The sequence below is a fragment of the Sminthopsis crassicaudata genome, chromosome 1, assembly GCF_048593235.1.
Source record: "Sminthopsis crassicaudata isolate SCR6 chromosome 1, ASM4859323v1, whole genome shotgun sequence".
NCBI classification, from domain to species: Eukaryota; Metazoa; Chordata; class Mammalia; order Dasyuromorphia; family Dasyuridae; genus Sminthopsis; species Sminthopsis crassicaudata.
In genome coordinates, this window is record NC_133617.1 from 283,523,078 (window position 1) to 283,544,247 (window position 21,170).

A 21,170-nucleotide genomic window follows, 5' to 3' on the forward strand; every position below is an offset into this window, starting at 1 on the left:
TTTGTGAAATAGAAAAAAATTCAATGAACAAACAAGTCATTTAAAAGTTCAATTGGTTTAAATATAAAAAGGTAAAAAAGTTAACTGAAGAAAATAATTCACTAAAAATTAGGATTGCACAAATGGAAGTGAATGACTCAATGAGAGATCAAGGATCAAACAAACAAACGAAAAAGAAAAAAAAAAAATAGAAGAAAATGTAAACTACCTCATTGGAAAATCAACTGATCTGGGAAATAGGACCAGGAGAGACAATCTAAGTATTACAGGACTACCTGAAAACCATTATAGAAACAAGAGCCTAAATAACACCTTTCAAGAAATCATGAAGGAAAACTGCCTTGATGACCTAGAACCACAGGATAAAATAGCCATTGAAAGAATCCACTGATCTCCTCCTGAAAGAGACCCAAAATGAAAACTCCAAAAAATATTATGGATAATTTGGTAGGAACTATGGAATGAAGTGAGAACTTAAAAAAAAAACAGACAGAAAACTACAGGCTAAAGACATAGTAGCCATTTCAGAATAAATTGTCAGCATGGCCTTAGAGCAATATTTATTTGAAGCAAAGGGCAAAATTCAATTCAGATTTGAATAAATCTTAATGAAATTTGTGTAATAGCAACAATTTTAGCCTAACCTGTTTAAACAAGTTGTTAACTGAAAAAAGGACAAAATAAAGACATTGATTCTATTAAAAATTTCTTAAAGAAACAGATACTACAATAAAAATGTTGATAGAGTCCAAAAATCCTTCAGGAAACAAGTCATTCATCTAATTGACAACTGAAGATGGAAGCTAAGAATAATATCTCTTTAGAAGACAGGCTCATTTTTTTGAGAAGTCAACATGTAGATAATGAAATGTGTGAAAAAAACTAGTCTTCAAGAAAATGAATATGATAGTCATCTAAGATAAATAATACTGTAAGCATACATGGTTGAAAGGAAATATATTTTTAAATAATTCAATTTTGTCATTGCATGAGAAGCAGTATAAAATATATTTCATAGTGTCATAGATTTAGAACTAAAAGATACTAGAAACCATTGAGTTTAACATTTTCATTTTACAAATTAGAAAACAGAGGCTAAAGGAGGTTAAATTATGTTCCCAGGGTCAAACCATTAGTTCATGTCAGAAGCAGGATTTGAACTTGTTTCCTGATTAAAGCCTATTCTTCTATTCTTTGTGTCATTTAGAGTTGGAAAGGCCTTTAGTGGCCATGTAATCTACCTGAAACCCCAAAATAATATTTACTATAAAATTCCTAACATGTGGTTAGCCAGTCTTCTGCTTGAAGACATCCATTAAAAGGTTGTCCTCATCTTTGTAGGCAGTCCATGTTATTATCAAAGACCCGCATTTATGGGAAAGTTATCTAGCGGAATAACAGATCTAAGTGATGCAATGGTATTGCTGACATATTAAAAGAATAAAAATAAGAGAAACAGGACATTTAGGTGAATTCCCAACAGAAAGATATGGACTAAATTTCACAAAGGATAAGATGTTGAGAGACTGTGATCTATTTCTACATCAATATGTAGCTATCTATTTGTATGTACATTTTTCATAGAGGAAATATGCACATTATTGCAATCTACAAAGTATCAAAAACCATGTAGAAAAATCTTGCTTATTAAAGGAAAAATTAACAATGGAAAACAACATAATAGTAAATAAAAAAGTGTCTTTGGAAGACAATTGACCACACATAGTAGAAAATATGAATTAACTATCCTTTAATCCTGGACTCCTTTTTGTGTGACTTATTGATAGTGATCTAAGAACCCACTCAGCAGTGGTACAGAGGGAGAAATGATTTAGTTCATCATAATTAATATTCAAGGTCACTAAACTTCATAGATGAATCCAAGCTGATTATATGTAACACATGAAGAAAGTGATATGTGACAAATTAGTCCACTCTCCTTCAGTCTCCCCTTCTCCTTTTCTCTCCCAAATCTCTTTCCTTCTCTCCATCTCATTTCCTTTCCTCCACCCCCATTTTTTATGTTTAAATCTAGATATCGTTCCATTCTCCAATTGGTTAAACCATGGTATGATGAAGTGAAAGACTATGCTTTTCCATATCCTCAAGACTGCAACCCTAGATGTCCTATGAGATGTTATGGGCCAATGTGTACACATTACACACAGGTAATCAGAGTTGTCATCATTTTTAAATCTAAATTTAAACTATATTTGCTACCTTCCTAGTATTATGCATTTTATTGATTCTTGGACTTCAACAAAAAAATAATTATTTATTTAGATGGTCTGGGCTACTTCCAATCGTATTGGCTGTGCAATCCATACTTGCCAGAATATGAATGTTTGGGGCGCTGTGTGGCGGCGAGCAATTTACTTGGTATGCAACTATGCCCCCAAGTAAGTGTTTAACTTTTATTTAATAGACACTTTACAGAATCCTCATTTATTGTCAAATACTTGTTCTAATTCTGTTATTACCAGGTCTCCTTTGACATGAGAAATGTTATTGATTACCTGTACTTCATTAAGAAAGGAGCGATTTTCCATTGAACATGAATGTAAATCCTTTTAATTTTTAAAACTTATCTTGCCTAAAATAATTGTGTTTCTCATTAATCAAGGTATAGGGAATAAAGTAGGAATATATGGTTAAGGGTTATGTGGTATACTTGGAGAAGATAATAAGAACGTCTGCTTTTGTTTTCTCTCCAGCCCCTTACCTGAGTCCTAGAGTTGTTTAAATCTGTTTGCTGGCATACAGGGTTGGAAGACACTAATTTGGCAGAATCTAAGTTAAGTTCTATCCAACTTTGAGATTTCTGTCATACAAATTGCCTTTGGCCAAGAAAGATTTTTTCTACCACTCCCCCTTCAGCATGGGAAATTCCAGGCTCTAAACTAGGCAAATTATTTTAATATGAATATTTGCATAGCATTCTCAGTTCGTTCCTTTAAAAAAATGTGACTTGCTGTTTCATTTGTTTGAAGAATTTCTAACATGGAAAACCTCTACACTAATGCAGGTCTGCACGTGTTAGACTCTAGGCCCTACAGCACTGAAAGCTTCTATCATGTCAATATGTATCAGAGATGAGACTTGCTTTATTGACAATTATGTGCAGGATTCCCAGAATAGAACCATACAGGGATTTTTTCTTTGTATCTTTCATCCTGGCATGGATTATGAAACTTAAAAGTTCCATTATAAAACTGGGATGTCAGGTTATTATAGCTGTTGAATCCCCAAAATTAGTTTTTAAATTTTTATCAGCAAAAAGTAGTTCCTGTGGAAGGAAAGAACATTGGAAAGGTAGCTCCTTCATTTATTTTTTTAAACTAGATTTCATAATCATGTGGTACCCTGTGGATGCCTAAAGATAAATAAGGAGATTTGATCAAGAAGTAGATTTTAAATATAGATAGCATCTCTCTCTCTCTCTCTCTCTCTCTCTCTCTCTCTCTCTCTCTCTCTCTCTCTCTCTCTCTCTCTCTCTTTTTAATGCTCACCTTTCAATTTATATGCAAATAAACCCCTATCTTCTTTCTCCTGGACTTTTCCAAAGGTCCTTTGTTGATCTTTTTATATCTAATTACTTCCCTCTCCAATAAAAGTAAAAAATAAAAAAAAAAGCCCTAACTGTCACCAAATTAATATACCTAATATACTTATTTGGTCACATCACTCTCTTGTTCAAGGGGCTTAATTGCCTTCTGACCGAGTATAAAATACCAATTTCTCTTTTTGACATGCTCTCTCTTATCTCTTTTTCCTCATCTCAGATCACTCAGTTGCTTTCTATCTCTATCTCTTCCTTTACTTCATTTCACATGAAGATGAGGTGGCTTTTTCTATGCTAAGGCTAACCACTCTGCATAAACAAATGGTCCCATTACTTCTCTTTTTCAGCAGATTTCTCCTCTATTATCCCACTCTCATTAATCTTCAGTTTCTCAATATCTACTGGTAACTTTTCTACTGAATATGAACAAGTCCTTGTGTTTCCCACCTTCCAAAAAAAAAGAGTTATCCTTGATGCATCAATCCCTACTAGTTGTCACAGCATATATCTTTACTCTTTGGTGTCTCAAATAATTGAGAAGGCTACTTCCACTTTCTTCTTGATATTTTCATAATTATCTGCAGTCTGATTTATGACATTACAATTCAATGGAAATTATTTTCTCTAAAGTTACCAATGCTCTGTTATTCACCATATCTTATGACCTTTTCTCAGACTTTCTCTTTCTCAGTTTCTCTGCAGCCTCTGAAACTTTTGGATATCTTCTTCTCCTTAATAATTTCTTCTCTCTAGGTTTTCCTGACACTATTTTTATCATTGTTTTTCTTTTATCTATCTAACCTTTCCTCAGTATCCTTTTCTGGCTCTCATCCAAGTTGTAGCCATTAACTAGATATAAAGCAAGGATCTTTTCTTGGCCCTCTTTTCACCTATACACCATTTTCATTGCTAATCTCATCCTCTCTCATGGATTCAAATGTCATTTCCATGTTGATGATTACTAGGCCTTTTTAACTATACCTAATATTTTTCATGACCTTTCTAACCTCTGATCTTCAAATACGTATTAGATATTTCAAATTGAATACTCTATAGCTATCTTGAACTCAATACATAGAAAATCAAACTCATTATGTTTCATCCCAAACTCTTCCCTATTCTAAACTTCTTTTTTATTGCTAAGGGCACTACTGTCCTCCCAATAGTTTATATTTGCAACTTAAGTATCATCCTTCTCTCTTTACTCTCTCTTACTCACCATATCCATTCTGTTGTCAAGTTCTGTCAGTCATACCTTTATAACATCATTCTTGTATCCCTAATTTTCTCCTTTTAACACAGCAACTATCCTATGCAGGCCTTCACCCATCTCATAACAATAGTCTTTTGATTGTTTCCCTGTCTCCAGTCTCTTTCTTATTTACCATTTTTTTTAATGACTTTTTATTGACAGAACATATGCATGGGTAAATTTTTACAACATTATCCCTTGTACTCACTTCTGTCTGACTTTTCCTTTCCCTCCCTCCACCCCCTACCCTAGATGGCAGCCTTATTTACCATTATTAACTTATTTGTAAAATTATTTAATTTTACAGATTTAATTTAATTACAGATTTAATTATGTTCACTGGCTTATCCAATGAATTCCAATGGCTCTCTTTCACCTCCAGGATAAAATATAAAATGCTAATGGCCCTAGAGGTATGCTGGAGAACTTACTGGATGATTATTTTCCCCTCTCTGTGAAAACTTACACCTTTGGAATTGCCAAATGATACAAATGAGGGCTTTAATTGTTGTTTTGTTGATTGTCTAGATTTAAGAAAGTGATGGGAAAATGTTAATGTAAATAATATGCTCTTCACACATTTTCCCCATAGGAGTTTACAATTAATTGGTATATATCTACCTGATCTTCTCTACCTTTCAAGGTTTTTTATGTTTGATTCTTTCCCACATTCTCTGTTTCTCAATATTAATGACTTCTTTGTTTTTCCATGCACAAGAGGTTCTATCTCCATTCTTGCCTAGACTTGTCTCTCATCTCCATCTCCTAGGGTCCCTGGCTTCCTTCAAGTACCAGTAGAGTATATTCAGGGAGTATATTCCTTGGAGTGAGGATTTCTGAGTCCTTAACAAATCTGCTTTCCACTTCTGCTGTCCATCCAATACACCTAACTGTCCTTTGTGGTTCCAGAAATCTTAGCAAGCACAATGGCCACACCCTGGTAAACTGTTTCAGAAGATGGGCTAAGCCAAGTTGAAGGTACCCAAGGAGTCTCAAATTGTAGATTGGTTTAGGGGGAGGTGTCTTCCCCAAGGAAATGAAGACTTCCTCTGATAAAATGGATGGATGAGAACAATTTGTTCCACTGGCCATGAAGGCAGGTGAAATAACTGTTGTGGAGTGCTTAGAATTTATTTAACATAGAAGATTCCAGGATCATCTACTGCATTTTGAGTCATCATCGGTTGTCTTGATTCTATCCTGATACTAGGCAATGATGACTCTGGAATAGAGTATGAGGCTGATGACTGTGCAATTCTGTTTCACATAAATCTAATTTGCACTATAATCAAAAGATTTTATTATACTATTTTATCATTTCTACCTATATCAAAGCCCTATGATGATGGGTGAATGACAAAACAGGTGTGCATACAGTAGAAGCTGTAGTCACAATGCTGCTTATAATTCTGGGTGACTTTATTGTCAGAGTAGGCTAGACTACCAGCCATGGCAGTCACATTCCTTGAAAGGAATGGAGTTGGAAACAGCAATAGCAATGATCATTTGCTTTTGAAGACTTGTGCATCTCATGACCTCATCACCAACACTGTATTCCATTTTCCTAAGGGTAGTGAAAGTTTATGGATTCATACTCGCAGCAAACACTGAGATTTAATAGACTATGTGAATGTAAGGAGAAGAGCCAAAGAATGTGAGAATGATGAAAATAATTCATTTTGGAGAGGATAAGTCTGATCAGTCCAACATTCCTCTCCAAGCTGAAAATTCACATTCAATAAAAGTGGCAGCCCCAATGCAAAAAGACTACTAGAAAAATTAGTGTCAACAGTTTTTTTCTAACTTGGAGGAAATGTTGAGCCAACACACATTTGGCAAGAGTAAAGCAGAAAAATGAATGGGTACCTTTCAGAGATTTGATGTACAACACTTCATTTGCTCATCTGAGGACATCAAGTCTGGTATGATGAAAATTATAGGGAAATTTGGAAGCCACTGAGTTCAAAACAAGAACTCTACAGAATACTAGCAGGATAGTCAATCCATCTCTAAGAAGGTAAAATTTAATTCCATCAAAAGTAAAATAGAAGTGAAACAAGAGAAATGTAGGATCTTGGCTCAGTAAGAAGGCAGATGAAATTCAGTTTTATGCTTATAGTAATAATCCAAATCATTTTAATGATGCACTGAAGGCTATGTATAAGCCAAAGACCTAGTATGCATTTCAGCTACTCAGTGCTGATGGTGTCATATTAATTAGCAATAATGACATAATCCTAAAGAGATGGACTGAATACTGCCTTAGTGTTCTCAAGAAAACATAGTCAAACAATATGGAAACTAATAACTGTTTGCCTCAAGTTAAAATCAGTCACTTCCTAGCTGTTGAAGAGGTTTTTGAATGCCATTAGTCTACTGTTATATGACAAAGCACCTGGTATTTATTTTATTTCAGCTGAGATCTACAACATGGTGGTAATGGTGGTAGGGTCTATTGCTCATACAAAGCTAACTGAAATTTTCTAGATTATGTGGCAAGAAGAGCTTAATGCCCCAGAAATTCAAGGAAGCCTCCATTGTCCATATATATAAAGGTAATGTGAATAGATTGTCATGAGACAATCACAGGAGCAGTCTCTCTTTTAGTCATTGCTGTAAAGATTCTTGCCAGAGTCCTCCTAAATAGACTCATTCTACACCTAGAAAAAGGTTATCTACCTGAGAGTAGCTTCAAAAATGTCTGAGGAATAGTCCATATGGTCTTTTCCTACCTGAAAACTTCAGGAGAAATGCCAGGAACAGAACAGAGGTTTGTGTACAACAATGTAGACCTGATTAAGGCCTTTGATATCATGAGGGCTTATGCCAAAATGTTTGTCTAGAGAAGTTCTTCAGTATAGTATGTTGATTTCATGATGGTATGCTTGCCCTAGTTCTGGACAAAGGACAATGATCTCAATCACCAATGGAGTGAAACAAGTCTTTATGTTTCCTTCCATATTAGCCTTTTAGCATGATATTTTCAGCCATGCTATCAAATTCCTTCAATGAGGAAAATATGAAGTTGAAGTGAGCTATACACTGATAGTAAAGTCTTCAACTTGATAAGGCTACAAAACAAAACTAAACTAGATGGAGTGTTGATGCATGATTATTTTGTTTGCAGATGATTGTGTACTCAATGCAGTTTCCATAGCAGAGTTACAACAACATATGGATTAATTCTCTGCTTGGATTAATTTTGGCCTAACAATTAACACCAAGAAAACGCAGATACTCTATCAGCCAGCACCACGTGGGTTATAACAAATGATGAAGTTTTGAATGCTGCGGATAAATTCATTTACTTTGGCAGTATACTTTCCAGGAATGTCCACATTGATAATGAGGATGATACACACATAGCCAGAACTAGCTCATTGTCTGGGAGGCTCCGAGGGAAAGTGTGGAACAGAAGAGGTATTAGACTGCACCATCTAGCTTGTGCTTTTAGTAAAACTATTATAAATGTTGGTTATCATTATAAATTTATCAGTTATGAACAAAATATTAATGTAAAACATTAGCATACTTTTTCATTTTTTCACTCACTTTTAATTTTCCATCCGTATTTTTAATTCATGCTCTTGGCATGATCTGTTCTTTTTGGATCCCACACCAATTTTTTTGTAGATTCATTTCCTTTGACACCAATTTTTGTTATTTTGTAGAAGACTGCTACTTTTACTCTTCCATAGTTTCTGTCTATATGTTTTTTCTAATGAGTTTAGGTTCTAATATATTGTTTCCATTGGCAATCATATCTTTCTCCTAAGCAAGAATTCCACTTATTTGCTGACTAAGGCAATTTCTGGGTTATTTTGACCCCATTAGCTAAATTGCTGTAGTAAATTGCTAATATTAATACCCATTATCTACTCTCATTGCTTCAACTTCATCTTTTCTCATCCATTACTTGTAATCTGGATTCAGTCTTCATCAATCAACTGAAACTGTTCAACGTTGCCAATAATCTTTTAATTATTGAATCTTATGGTCTTTGCATTTCTCATAATTCTTGGTCTGCCTTGGCTTAATGTATCATGAAGTGATATTGTCATTGTATTTTGGCACACAAAGAAATATACTCTTTCAACTTCTTTATTTCATCTCTGACTAAAGCCTGTTAAGTTACACTCTCATTTATTTGGTTATAATTATATCTTTATATATATATTATATGAAAATAATATGACTGTCATCCTCTAAGTATTGTATTGTTTCAAACACATTATTTATATCATTAAATTTTTCTTTATACCTTGGGTCTATGCATTCTAATAATTTATACACAAATTGAACCTTATTTCAGAAAAGAATAAAAATATTTTGACAACGAAATAGCAAACATAAAACATATGACATTATCCCCTACTAACTTCACTAGAGTCTACAATTGGGACCTCCTCTTTCTCCTCCTTCTTTTCCTCCTCTTACTCCTCCTCTTCCTCTTCTTCTTTTCCTTCTTCTTCTTCTTCTTCTTCTTCTTCTTCTTCTTCTTCTTCTTCTTCTTCTTCTTCTTCTTCTTCTTCTTCTTCTTCTTCTTCTTCTTCTTCTTCTTCTTCTTCTTCTTCTTCTTCTTCTTCTTCCTCTCTCTGTCTCTCTGTCTCTTTGTCTTTCTCTCTCTGTATCTGGTTCTTTCTCTCTGTCTGTCTCTCTCTCTCTCTGTCTGTCTCTCTCTGTCTCTCTCTGTCTCTGTCTCTGTCTCTCTTTTTCTCTCTCTCTCTCGCTGCTCCTCTCTCTCTCTCACCTATACTCTCTCTTCTGGCTCTCTCTTCCATCATTCAAATGATATTGTGCTTTCCAAAGTTACCAGTGATTTCTTAGTTCTCAAACTAATGGCATATTCTTAATGCTACTTCTTGACTTTTACAGCATTTGACACTGTATCCACTTTTCATGGATACCCTCTTCACTTTAGGTTTTTATAACATTAACCTCTCTTTGTTCCTCTATTTTCCTGAGTGCCTCTTCTCAAATTTCTCTGATAGATGATCATCTCAGTTATAATTATAAAGCACTATTTTGAGCCCTTTTTTCTCTATATATCATCTCCAATGGTAATCTTATCAGTTCATATTGATTCAGTTATCACCCGCATGCCCATGAGTCTCATATCTACTTATTCAATACAAACTTTTTTCTTATGGCCTGGCTCATCTTCCATTTCCAAATGACTATTAGACATATAAACTCTATATATTCCTTCAACTCAACATACACAAAACAAAACTCGTTATTTTTCTCTCCTGTCCCTGTTGACTTCCAACCCTACGAACTTCCAATCAAAGATACTAATATTATCTCAAGTCATCCAAGCTTGCAAATTAAGCATGCATTCTGAACTCTTCAAATATTTCTTATTTCTTACTAAATCCTGCCAATTCTACTTTCACATATTCCTGTCTCTCACCATCTTTCTTTTGATGGAGTTGCCATCTCCAAAGAGGCTTTCATTATCTCATGCCTAGAATATTTTGACAGCCTCTTGATTGATTTCGATTTTTCATCTCTTCCTACTCCAGTTATCAGTTACAGTAAACTCAACTATCAGTTACAGTAAAAAAATATATATAGGTGCAACTTGTCATTCTTCCATTTAGTAAACTTCAGTGGGTCCCTGTTTCCTCCAGATTTAATTTTAAAATCAAGGTTGTGGTCTCTCATGCCATTCAAATATTGTGATATTTTATTTTATCTATCTATCTATAGTAAATCTGCTATATACTATGATCCAGTGTAACCATCCTCCTTCCTTTTTAAACAGGATACACCATCTCCAAATTCCTACCTTTTTCTTTTGCATTGATGTAGGGGCAACTTAATTTTCAAACTACATTATAAATGTTAAAATTATGTATATGTATTTTTCCTTCTTCTTAGGGGAAACTGGATTGGAGAAGCACCATACAAAGTAGGAGTGCCATGTTCAGCTTGTCCTCCCACTTATGGAGGATCTTGTACTGATAATCTTTGTTTTCCTGGAGTGACATCAAACTACTTATATTGGTTTAAATAAATTTGTCCATTTTTTTTTTATTCAGTAGGATGGTTTTCTGCAAGATCAAAGCTTGTAAATTGAATTTTGCACATATTATGCAAAATTTTATAGTAATCACTTATCTTTTGATATTCATTTATATAAATTAGTTTTGTATAGTATAAATTCATGTGCTCCTTTGGAAAGTAAAGAGTCTTCATTGATTATCCCCCAATCCTAAGAGAGAATGAGCATAAATTATTTGAAAAGAAAAAATATGATTATTCTAAGTGTTTTTTTTTTAAAGGAATAAGTAATAATTTACTCGTTTGCAAAATTTATTTTTCTTTGGCAACAGTTTCTTTAAGAAAAATATTAATCTTTTGCCAATAACAAAAATTAATTTATGGTGTAGCATAATATATGAAAGAATGTAAATGTAATTTAATATTGAAAGACAGAAATCTTTTTCTTTGATTGTAAAAATGCATGAAATGAAAGACATTTTCAGAAGTGCTATGGTGATTTATTAGGAAATTTCACAAAATGGCACCCAGCAATATCAGAAACAAATTCATTTTTGTCATAAAAGTGCAAAAAGTAAATATTCAAGGGACGGGGCTTCTTTTAGTTCACAAAATATTTTTTTTCCCAATTACTTCTTAGCAGCAATTAACTTAGACATAAACCAATTCAAAAAGCAATATGATAGAATGATTTTTCTCTTAGGTTTGTATTGCCACTTACTTCCTGCAGGTCCTGGACAAATTGATTTCTATACTTGTTTCCTGTAATAGTATTATCATCACTACTGCACAGACTCATAAAGGGAGCATATGTTGGTTGAATAGATGTTATTTGAAAGGGGTTTAAATCTTTTGCCAATTATTAAAATGTAAATTTTTAAAATGGGAAGGAAGGAGAGAACCATTATTACTTGTTAATATATAATTAGTAGCTGATTTATCAGATCAGGTGACTAACACCTTAGAAAACAAGACTCTTAAGGAATTGGGACACAGGGATAGTAGAATTTTTTTTTTTTTTTGAAGAATCTAAGGAAGGGATGAATAATCTCTGAAGTATAGGACTCTGACCACAAAGGACAAGATCATTTGGGAAGTTTTGGCAGGAAACCCTAAATTGTTAGGGACAATTTGAGTAAAAGACTATACGTACACAACATTTCTAAAAGGAGACACATGGGATAGTGAAGAATTACCTTGCCAACTTTAAAATTGTGCCTGAGGTGAATGAATCAATCTATTTTGTGAATTAGTGATACAGTATATTATCTTAATATTGTTACAGTAAAACTTCAATACACTTTTCATGGGAGCAGTTATTCTATATTTGTTTGGAGAAAGATAAGTTATCTTTCTATACTTTATTTCTAGTTTGTAAAGCAAGAATGATAGTGCCTATTTCAGTCCCTGTGGAAATAATGTCATATTAATGAAGATTTTGTTAACTAAGAAAAAAAAACAATAGAGACAATAATTAATCTTTATGAAAATTAAGAAATTTCTCTTAAATATTAGTGAATACACATTTGAGAATGAAAAAACAACAACAGCAATAATTAGGATCATTGCTTCACCAAATCTTTGTAAAGACCAAGAAAAGGTTATAAATATCAAATTATGTATTCATTAAAATAATTACATTACTTGTCAGACTAATGACTATGGACTGTACATTTTTAAATGACACTCATAGAGTGATGTTTTCCAAAAACAACTAGAATGTACACTGATTTCTAATTTAGTAATTCAGCTGAAAATAATATAATGGGTATATTTGTTATTGTAGCTGTTACTTTAAAATGATTAGTAATATAAACTGCCCATGTGAAATATTTTATTTTCCTGGGTTAAAGCTAATGAAAGTATGCTAATAGCAATTAAGTGTGTGTGTGTGTGTGTGTATGTGTATGTATGTATGTATATATATATATATGTATATATATATACATATATATATAAGTATGTATTTATATATATGCAACACACAACAATGGTGCTGGAATAAATATAACAGCATATTATATCACACTGGTTAAAGACAATTTCATAAAAGCAGCTTTCTATTAAATATGTAGCAAGAATTAAGATTTTTATTTGAAAATGTTTCAGTAAAAAGATGGAGTAATATGTATTCATAGTTTATTGAACTTTGTTTACCATCTCAGAATTATAGATTGTATCTCCATAACAGCATGTTTAACAATAATAACAAAGATTTTAAAGAACTTACTCAATAGGTTCTTTTGTCTTTACAACAGCAAAGAATCAGTATGACTTCATTGGCATTTGTTATCATTTACATGGTAAATTTACTTAAGGATAGATTTGTGGTAAATTTCCTCAAGGATAGATAGTTATTTGGATACTGTTTAGATAGAACCACAATATTTCAGGTGGTTGTAGATAATCTTGCCTTAATAAGTGTTGCATAATATTATGCTTGTTTCTTGTTTAGTAGAAGTAATTGATATTTCCTCCATGGCCAGTTTATGCAGCTCTGCAAGTTAGCTGATATACAGTGCTCTAAGTCTAGGCACAGAATGTTTCGATGCCCCATCTAGCTATGTAATAGAGTGGGCAAAATTGTATGATAGGTTCCATGTACATAACTGACTCAGATGATTGTTTAAAGGGTTATATTTTCATTTCAAGTACTGTAATGTACTGAACTAGCTTTATTGTTGGATCAAGCAAACAGATTATGGAATTCAATCTATATTCTGACTGCTAATTTTGAGTAATTTGCTTGTGGACAGTGCTTGACAGTCACATTTATTACTTAAATGCACTAGCCAGATAATTTGGTTGGATATACCTAGGCTAACTTGTCCATTGTGAACTATTATTACATTAAAAAGGGACTCATGCTTTGAATCCGGTCTAATGTCTTACACTGTGTAATAAACCCTTATTTCTATGGATTTTTGGATTCAGTCTTGGCTTGAATGAGATCCTTTATGTACTAAACTGTTCAGGGAGAAGGAAGTTGGGTTCATGACAATGTTGAACAGATTTGTAAATCTGTTAGTGGAATCAAAGTGCTGATCTAGGAAGGGTCAATTACATATCTTGAATCCCTAACAGTTTGGTAGAAAATGGTGCTAAAATCATTTCAATCAGTGTAGCATTTTTGTTATATTTTGGTTCCTTTACAATGAAGATTGTTACTAATTGTAAACAATTAGACTACATTTTGGTGCTAAGTATCCTGGTGCTAAACTGATTGTTAATGATAGGAAATTATCTGGGGGTCTTTTCCTTCATTCTTCTATTAGGGCTTTTTGAAAATATTGTATCTAATTAAGGAATTTGACAACAGTGACAACAAAAAATAATTTTTATATTAATTCATCTTTACCAAAATTAAGCAAAATGAATAATATGGCAAAATAAGCAATTTAGGTACTTAAAGGAGTAGTCAAGTAGACTTACTTTCATTAATATAGAGGGAAATTCTACTGAAAGATTTCATGGTAAAACAAGATTCATTTTATAGTTCTATTTTCTTTTTCCCATAAGAAGTAATAAAAATAATAAGCAAATGGCAAAGGCAAGGCATTCTAATATTCTGGCTTTTCAAATCTCATCCTTTTGCCATTATCCAAATTTTAGTTTGTCCTCCCATAGACTATATTCACTGTCCATTTCAACTCTGTGTTATATAAACAATAAATGTGAGCACTAAAGTGTTCTTATTGAAGCTATGGAAAATTACTTATTTCAGGATAAAGAAAAGAGTAAAAACATTTTGTATAGTTAGTTTTAATTGCATTCATATTATGCTTTCTTACTCTCTCAAAACTATGTCCTTTCTAAGAGAAGGGAATGTGTTTTCCTAAATACCATTTACCTAATGGTGGTGTTTTGATTTACACTATGAGTATTCAATTTGAATGAGATTTAGTTTGAAATCCTAAAAGATGAAACCTAAAGAATCAGCATCAATTCTCCAGAATAAAAATACAAAAGCTTACTTCACTTTACATATTTGCATGAGAGAATTAACATATTGGAAAGTTCATTTTCTTCCTTCTATTCCCACCCCACTCCTTTTTCATGGATGGTCTTTCAATATGACTTTTAGGAAGTTATAGTTCCATAGAAACTATTGACATATAAATAGTTGTTGAATGAGGAAAATTGCAGTTTTATCCAACAAATCAGGTTTGGCTTACCTTCATTTTTAGCTATAAGAAATTGAGCAATAATTAGGTTAATTACTAAAATTTTAGAAGTATGTTTATAATATTAACTTTCCAGTTAGACAAGCCATAGTCAGGCAGAAATGTTACTTCTTGTGAGATTTCTTGTAAATATTAACAGAAGCTAACATTTTCATTTGTGTATTGAGAAAAGATGTACTCAATGAAAATGTATGATGGAAAAAACAGAAACAAAAACAAACAAACAAACAAACAAAAACCTCTAGTAGCAAGAAGTCTGAGGACCTGCTTTGAAATCCCCCTATTAGGTTTGTGTAATAACAATAACAAACAAACAAAAAAAAAAGTTTGCATAACATTGGGCAAATTATCTATCAGCTTTGATTTCCATTTTCTCATCTGGAAATTGGACTAGAGGTTCACTCAGGGTCCTTCCAGCTCAAATTCTACAATCAATTAAGTCATTATGAGAAACTCACTCTATATTTCTTCATGCTCAGGAAAAAAAATGCTAGCATTTTAAACTTACAGGTTTTTGGTCCCAAATCCAACCTGTTCCCATTTTCCAATTTACCAGAAAGAATGCAAATGAAAGAGTTATAATACTCAAAAAGTTCAATGTTATTTCATGATAAAAACCAACCCACACAAATGTAACAATTAATTTCTTTTAATTACAGAATCAAATATATTAATGTAAAGAAATTTTAATTCCATCAAAATAATATATCAAATGTCAATTCCTGATTCACATCTTTTCCTTTAGTAACCTAAATAGATCACAAATGGATAAGGTAAATTCTTCCTATCTTCATGAGCTTCCATTAACTTGGAGACATATAAGTAAGAAATTAGAAGACTAAAATGATGAGCAATTTATTTTTGGATTACTGTTTTCTGAAAGGAAACACAATGTAATACACAACTTGACTTTATAGATTTAAAACAACTTAGCAGTGAGAAATGTTCTGAAATGTTACATGTGCACCCATATATGCATTTGTATATCAATACACACATTATGTGATCTCGAAGTTATATGTTTCCAAGCAGGGAAACGCACCATCCTAGACCAGCTCTTCTACAGGCACTGGTGCCCTCTTGTGGTCGTTAAAATGCACCTGAGTGCCATTTAGTCTTAAATCCAATCTTCATCAGACGCCAACATTAATATGTTCCTGTAAATGCCTCAGTCTTAAATAGTTTATTGTGCTGGTCCTTTAAATGATTAAAATCAAGAAACCCTGAAACAGAACTAAAAATTGACAGTTTTCATTATTTCCACATTTAGTATGTTCCTTAAGAGTTACATTTCTCTCCCACCCCCATCCCTTTAAGCTTTATATTGTTAGAATTGCTATAAGAAAACATCTATTAGGTCTTTAAGTTTGAGCAGAGTATTTTATTATCAATTATGCACTTATATCTTACAATACTGGAAAAATAATTGAACCAATCATTTTTGCTTTTCTATGGACTTTTTGTATCAGAAGTTAATTTCTGGCAAATTCAGATTTTTAGTCTATGAAATTACTTAATCATATTTTAATCTAATGTTAGAATATAAGATATAATAAACAAAAGTTATGCTGTCCTTAAATTTTGATAATTTTCTTTTTTGAATGGACTGGTAAAGCATAAACATTTAACTTCAAAAGTTTTACTCTTGGTTAACATTAATGCTGTTTTTTGTTTTTTTTTTTTAATTCTCCTAAATTAGAAATAATTTTCAGTGGTTGTTTTGTTTATTTTAAACAATACAGTTATGAAACTTGGATCAAGATTTCAGTATAGATATTTAATTGACCTACTACTGTTAATTACTTTGAACATACCTTCAATTTGCCTTTATTGGCAGAGTAATTTTGGAAGAGTTATTTCACTGCCTTGACCTTTATTTTCTCAACTGAGGGTGTTGGAACAGAGGATGAATCAGGGCCCTTCTACCTTTAGGTGTACAATCTATTGGAGGAATGCTATAATTTTCAAGGAATCCTAGACTCACTAGGTAATAGAATTTTAGTCCCAAATTCAAACATCTCTTCCTAGCTTCTAAAAGAGTAGAAAGTCTAAAAGTGTGCAGTTATCCTGTTTTTTTTATTTGTTTGTTTGTTTGTTTGCTTGTTTTTTTGAGTGGGTCTGAGGGATGGGGAAAAAAGGAATTTGTATTACTATTCAATCATCTATCTGCCAAAACATTGTTTGTGGCTAAAATAATTGACTATTAAGGCAGATGCATTTGGGGCCTTAGTTTCTTGGCTATTTGCCTATTATCAGAACTTTGGTGTCATGAAGTGTTTAAGGGCTGAACCCATGAGGCATGATTGTACACACAGAGTGACATCTAATTTTGAATGATTTCTTAGTGCTTGTATGTTTACTCTAATTTCATAATAATATTTTAGAATTGAAATCTTATGAATGAAAATGTTGTGAAGTTCACATACAAACAATATAACTCGAGACATAAACCAAAGTCTTTATGTATTTATATACTTTTGAAGTTCCTGTATGTTTTAAAATGATTTTTAAAGTCCTTTGCCTAATATAAATGTTGCTATGAATTTTAAAATATACCATTTTCACATGGTGATATCCCATAATTGTATACATATACATAGACATATATATATATATATGTGTATGTGTGTGTGTGTGTATCTACACACACACACACTCACCTATGCATTATGGTATGTCAGTTCCCTTTTTTCTTCAACCTCAACTGTTCCCAAACATAAAAATGTAATTCATTTTGAGATGTTTTTTGTTACCTTGTCATTTAAATAAAATTTTATAATTACTTTTGTCTTTGGTTCAAAATATATTTAACATTACTCTATATTCTTCTTGCATATACTTCTAATTAAAAATTTATACCCATGATTTGTAATTCATTCTCACAATTTTCTATATTTCATCCTATTTAAATTCATCCTATTTAAGTACACAGGGATGATTTTTAAGTTTGTTTTCTCTCCTTAAAATCCTATTAAAAAGTTCTCTTTCCCCATTTTCACTTATGCCTATCTCCTTGAGTCTATGTGCCATTTAACCCCCAGTTCTCCTCCTTATTCCATTCTATTTCTTTTTCCTTCACCATATTTCTACCACAATATTTCATTATTTTCTATTTTGTTGAAAGATGTTCATTTGCCTAACCTATCTAAAACTGAGGCTTATGAGATTTCACAATCCCCTCAACACTTAAATCTAGATTGTAGCACTTGGAATCAGCAAGACCTGAGTTCAAATTTCACTTCAGATGCTTACTAGTTCTGAGACCTTGGGTATATTATTTCCTCACTATCTGCTTTACCCTCATCTGTAAAGGGGTGCAATAGTAGTACCTACTTCCTAGTATTATTGTGAGGATAAGATGAGATATTTATAAAACACTTTGCTAATTTTAAAGTATTATGTAAACATTATCTGTTATAATTACATTTGAATGATCTACAATAGCTTTCTTTTACAAGAAAGACAAAGTTCTTACTGGCCTCTTCATTTCCTTGTCTATTGTGTGTGGTGTTTTTTTAATGTCCCCAATTCATAGTCATTTAATATGGTTCTGAAAAATTATAGATTCTCTCATTTTAGGTTAAAAACACTTTTTAAAAATTTCCAATTTTTTTTTTTTTGGAAACATCCAATTTGAAGAGCAAATAAAATGAGCTATTCATACAATATAGCTACAATGGGAAAGGACCTGACTGCTTAGTTTTAAATGTATATTTAAGATTTAGGGAAAATCTAAACTAAGGGTGATATAATGAATCTTGGAAAGGAGAGTAAGATTCTATGAGAACCAGAAACTCACCTGCCTGCCAAAGGATTGCCCTAATGGCCTTGCCCTTCTAAGTTACTTTCTGAGAGTAATTGGTAAGCTATTTTAAGCTATTTGATTTTATGTATATATATATATATGTATGTATATATATATATATATATATATATATATATATATATATATATATATATATATATACATATATATATATATATATATGGTGAAATAAAGATGACTTCAGGAAGAATCCTAGACCAAGCTTTATTTTAAAAAATTTTTGGACGATTCTAGTAAGAGGTGTAGTCTGGACCAAAACTGGCCTCTAATCTGTGAATAGCCAGAGCTGCACAAAGCAGGATAGAGACAGAAAGAGTCAGGGATCAAAGAAGTTTCATTTCAGAGAAAGGAAAATGCTTCCAAGTGGAAGTACTACCTCTCACCCCCATAGCTGAGAAGGTGGACTTAATATACTAGGGCAAAGGTAGAACTGTTCCGCATTAAAACAAAAAAGCACAAGTAGGATAAACCATAAGTAGCAATTCTTAGTCATACATATCTATATACAATTTTAGAGAAAACAGACTTATTCATTTGCATTCCTCAACATGTACTATTCCATTTAATTAGAAAATGCTTACACTACATCTTTGTCTTATTACCTTTTCTAATAATTTGCCCCTTTGGAAGATACCATCCTTTTATTTTAATATGACCACAAGCAATTGTAGGGAAATCTGAATCATATTCTTCCCCATGTGATGGAGAGGTGTGGGAAGCAGCTGCTGCAATGCTCCATAGAGACTGACCCCAGTGGTTCTAGGCTCCTAGGTATTCTTCAGTCAGCTCTCTAGGCAAGCTTGGGGGCATCATCCATGCACAATGTATCCTGCTCATCCTATCCCAGCAGCTGCAAATGGTCCCAATCCTAGCTGTGCCTGGTCCAAACCTACAGCTGTTTGGAGATGAGGGAGGGACAGGAGAATGGGCACATCAGGCCACATGGACAGAATTTACTTTGCCCTATCACCTAAGAACTAACACCAATGAGGTGATTTTGGCATCAATCACTCCAGTCCCTAGTTGGTACCCTCAGAAACCACACAACAAAACCCAGTCAGTGCCCCAGCTGCTGCCTGGGAAGTTTCAGGTGCCCCTGGACAGTGCCTAATGTGACAATACATGCTTGGGGGAGCCAACCAGTCTCTACCATTGGTGAACACATCATTCTCTGTTCAGACTGCAGAAACTTATATGTGTAATCTTAGGTAAATTATCTTGGATTTGTTTGCTCCAATTTCTTGACCTGTATGGGAAAAAATAATAGTAGTATCCACCTACTAAGTTGATATAATGGTTGTAAAGTGCTTAGGAGAGACTTGACATATGCTAAGCACTACATTATTTGTTAATTGAATGCTATTATTCCATGCCTAATGATTCTAAAATGGTTTTAAAATGCAAAGGTAATAAGATCAATGATTTTCATATATGATCATTTAGAAATGCAGTTGATATTATCTGAACTTTATTGCTTTTGTTATTGTTCTTCTAAATTGTAATGCATCATTAACTCTATATTGGGAAATTTGAGAGACTTTTGTAAACCAGAAATACTATTAGAAAAAAAAAAACTTTCCTTTAATTTAGATGCTATTAGATTATGAATTCGATTTTTAAAATATATGTTAAAATGAGGCATTTGAAAATTGTTAATCATTTAATGAGGTATATTTTCTTATAAAATAATTACTGCTACTACTACTTACTATAATAGCAAATTTTCATTTGAAAATTCTTGACTACATGGCAGAAACAAGATATAACAAAGATATAACAAAATAAAGTCAAAATAGAGTCATGATTTAGACATAAAGAGTGATATTACAAGTAAATTAGAAGAATATAGGATAGTTTACCTCTCAGATTTGTGGAGAAGGCAGGAAAGAAACATTGGAGTTTATTATTGAACAAAAAATAGATAATTTTGATTTTATTAAATTAAAAGGGTTTATACAAACAAAATTAATACAGACAAGATTAGAAGGGAAGCAATAAATTGAAAAAAATATTTTTATATTCAAGGGTTCTGATAAAGGCCTAATTTCTAAAATATATAGAGAACTAACACAAATTTATAAGAATTTAAGCCATTATCCAAATGATAATTGATTAAAGGATACAAACACACAATTTTCAGATGAAGAAATTGAAACCATCTCTAGTCATATGAAAAGGTTCTCTAAATCACTATTGATCAGAGAAATGCAAATTAAGACAACTCTGAGGTACCACATCTCTCAGAATGACTAAGATGATAAGGAAAGATAATGGGGAATGTTGGAGAAGATGTAGAAAAACTGGGACACATTGATGGAATTGTGAATTGATCCAGCCATC

General features: G+C 32.5%; 1 protein-coding gene across 6 annotated transcripts in view; it reads left to right on the forward strand.

Annotated features, from left to right (window-relative positions):
* PI15 (peptidase inhibitor 15) overlaps positions 1-21,170 on the forward strand; it is a 124,684-nt gene that overhangs the window by 35,809 nt on the left and 67,705 nt on the right. For 3 of the 6 annotated variants that reach the window (XM_074278911.1, XM_074278912.1, XM_074278909.1), the window contains exons 4-6: positions 2,036-2,168; positions 2,284-2,399; positions 10,698-17,786. In XM_074278911.1, coding sequence (XP_074135012.1) covers positions 2,036-2,168; positions 2,284-2,399; positions 10,698-10,833 — 385 coding nt within the window. In that variant the 3' untranslated portion in view covers positions 10,834-17,786. Of the gene's footprint in view, positions 1-2,035; positions 2,169-2,283; positions 2,400-7,941; positions 8,953-10,697; positions 17,787-21,170 lie in introns of those variants that run through there. The other 3 variants (XM_074278913.1, XM_074278914.1, XM_074278915.1) reach the window with 2 other exon arrangements.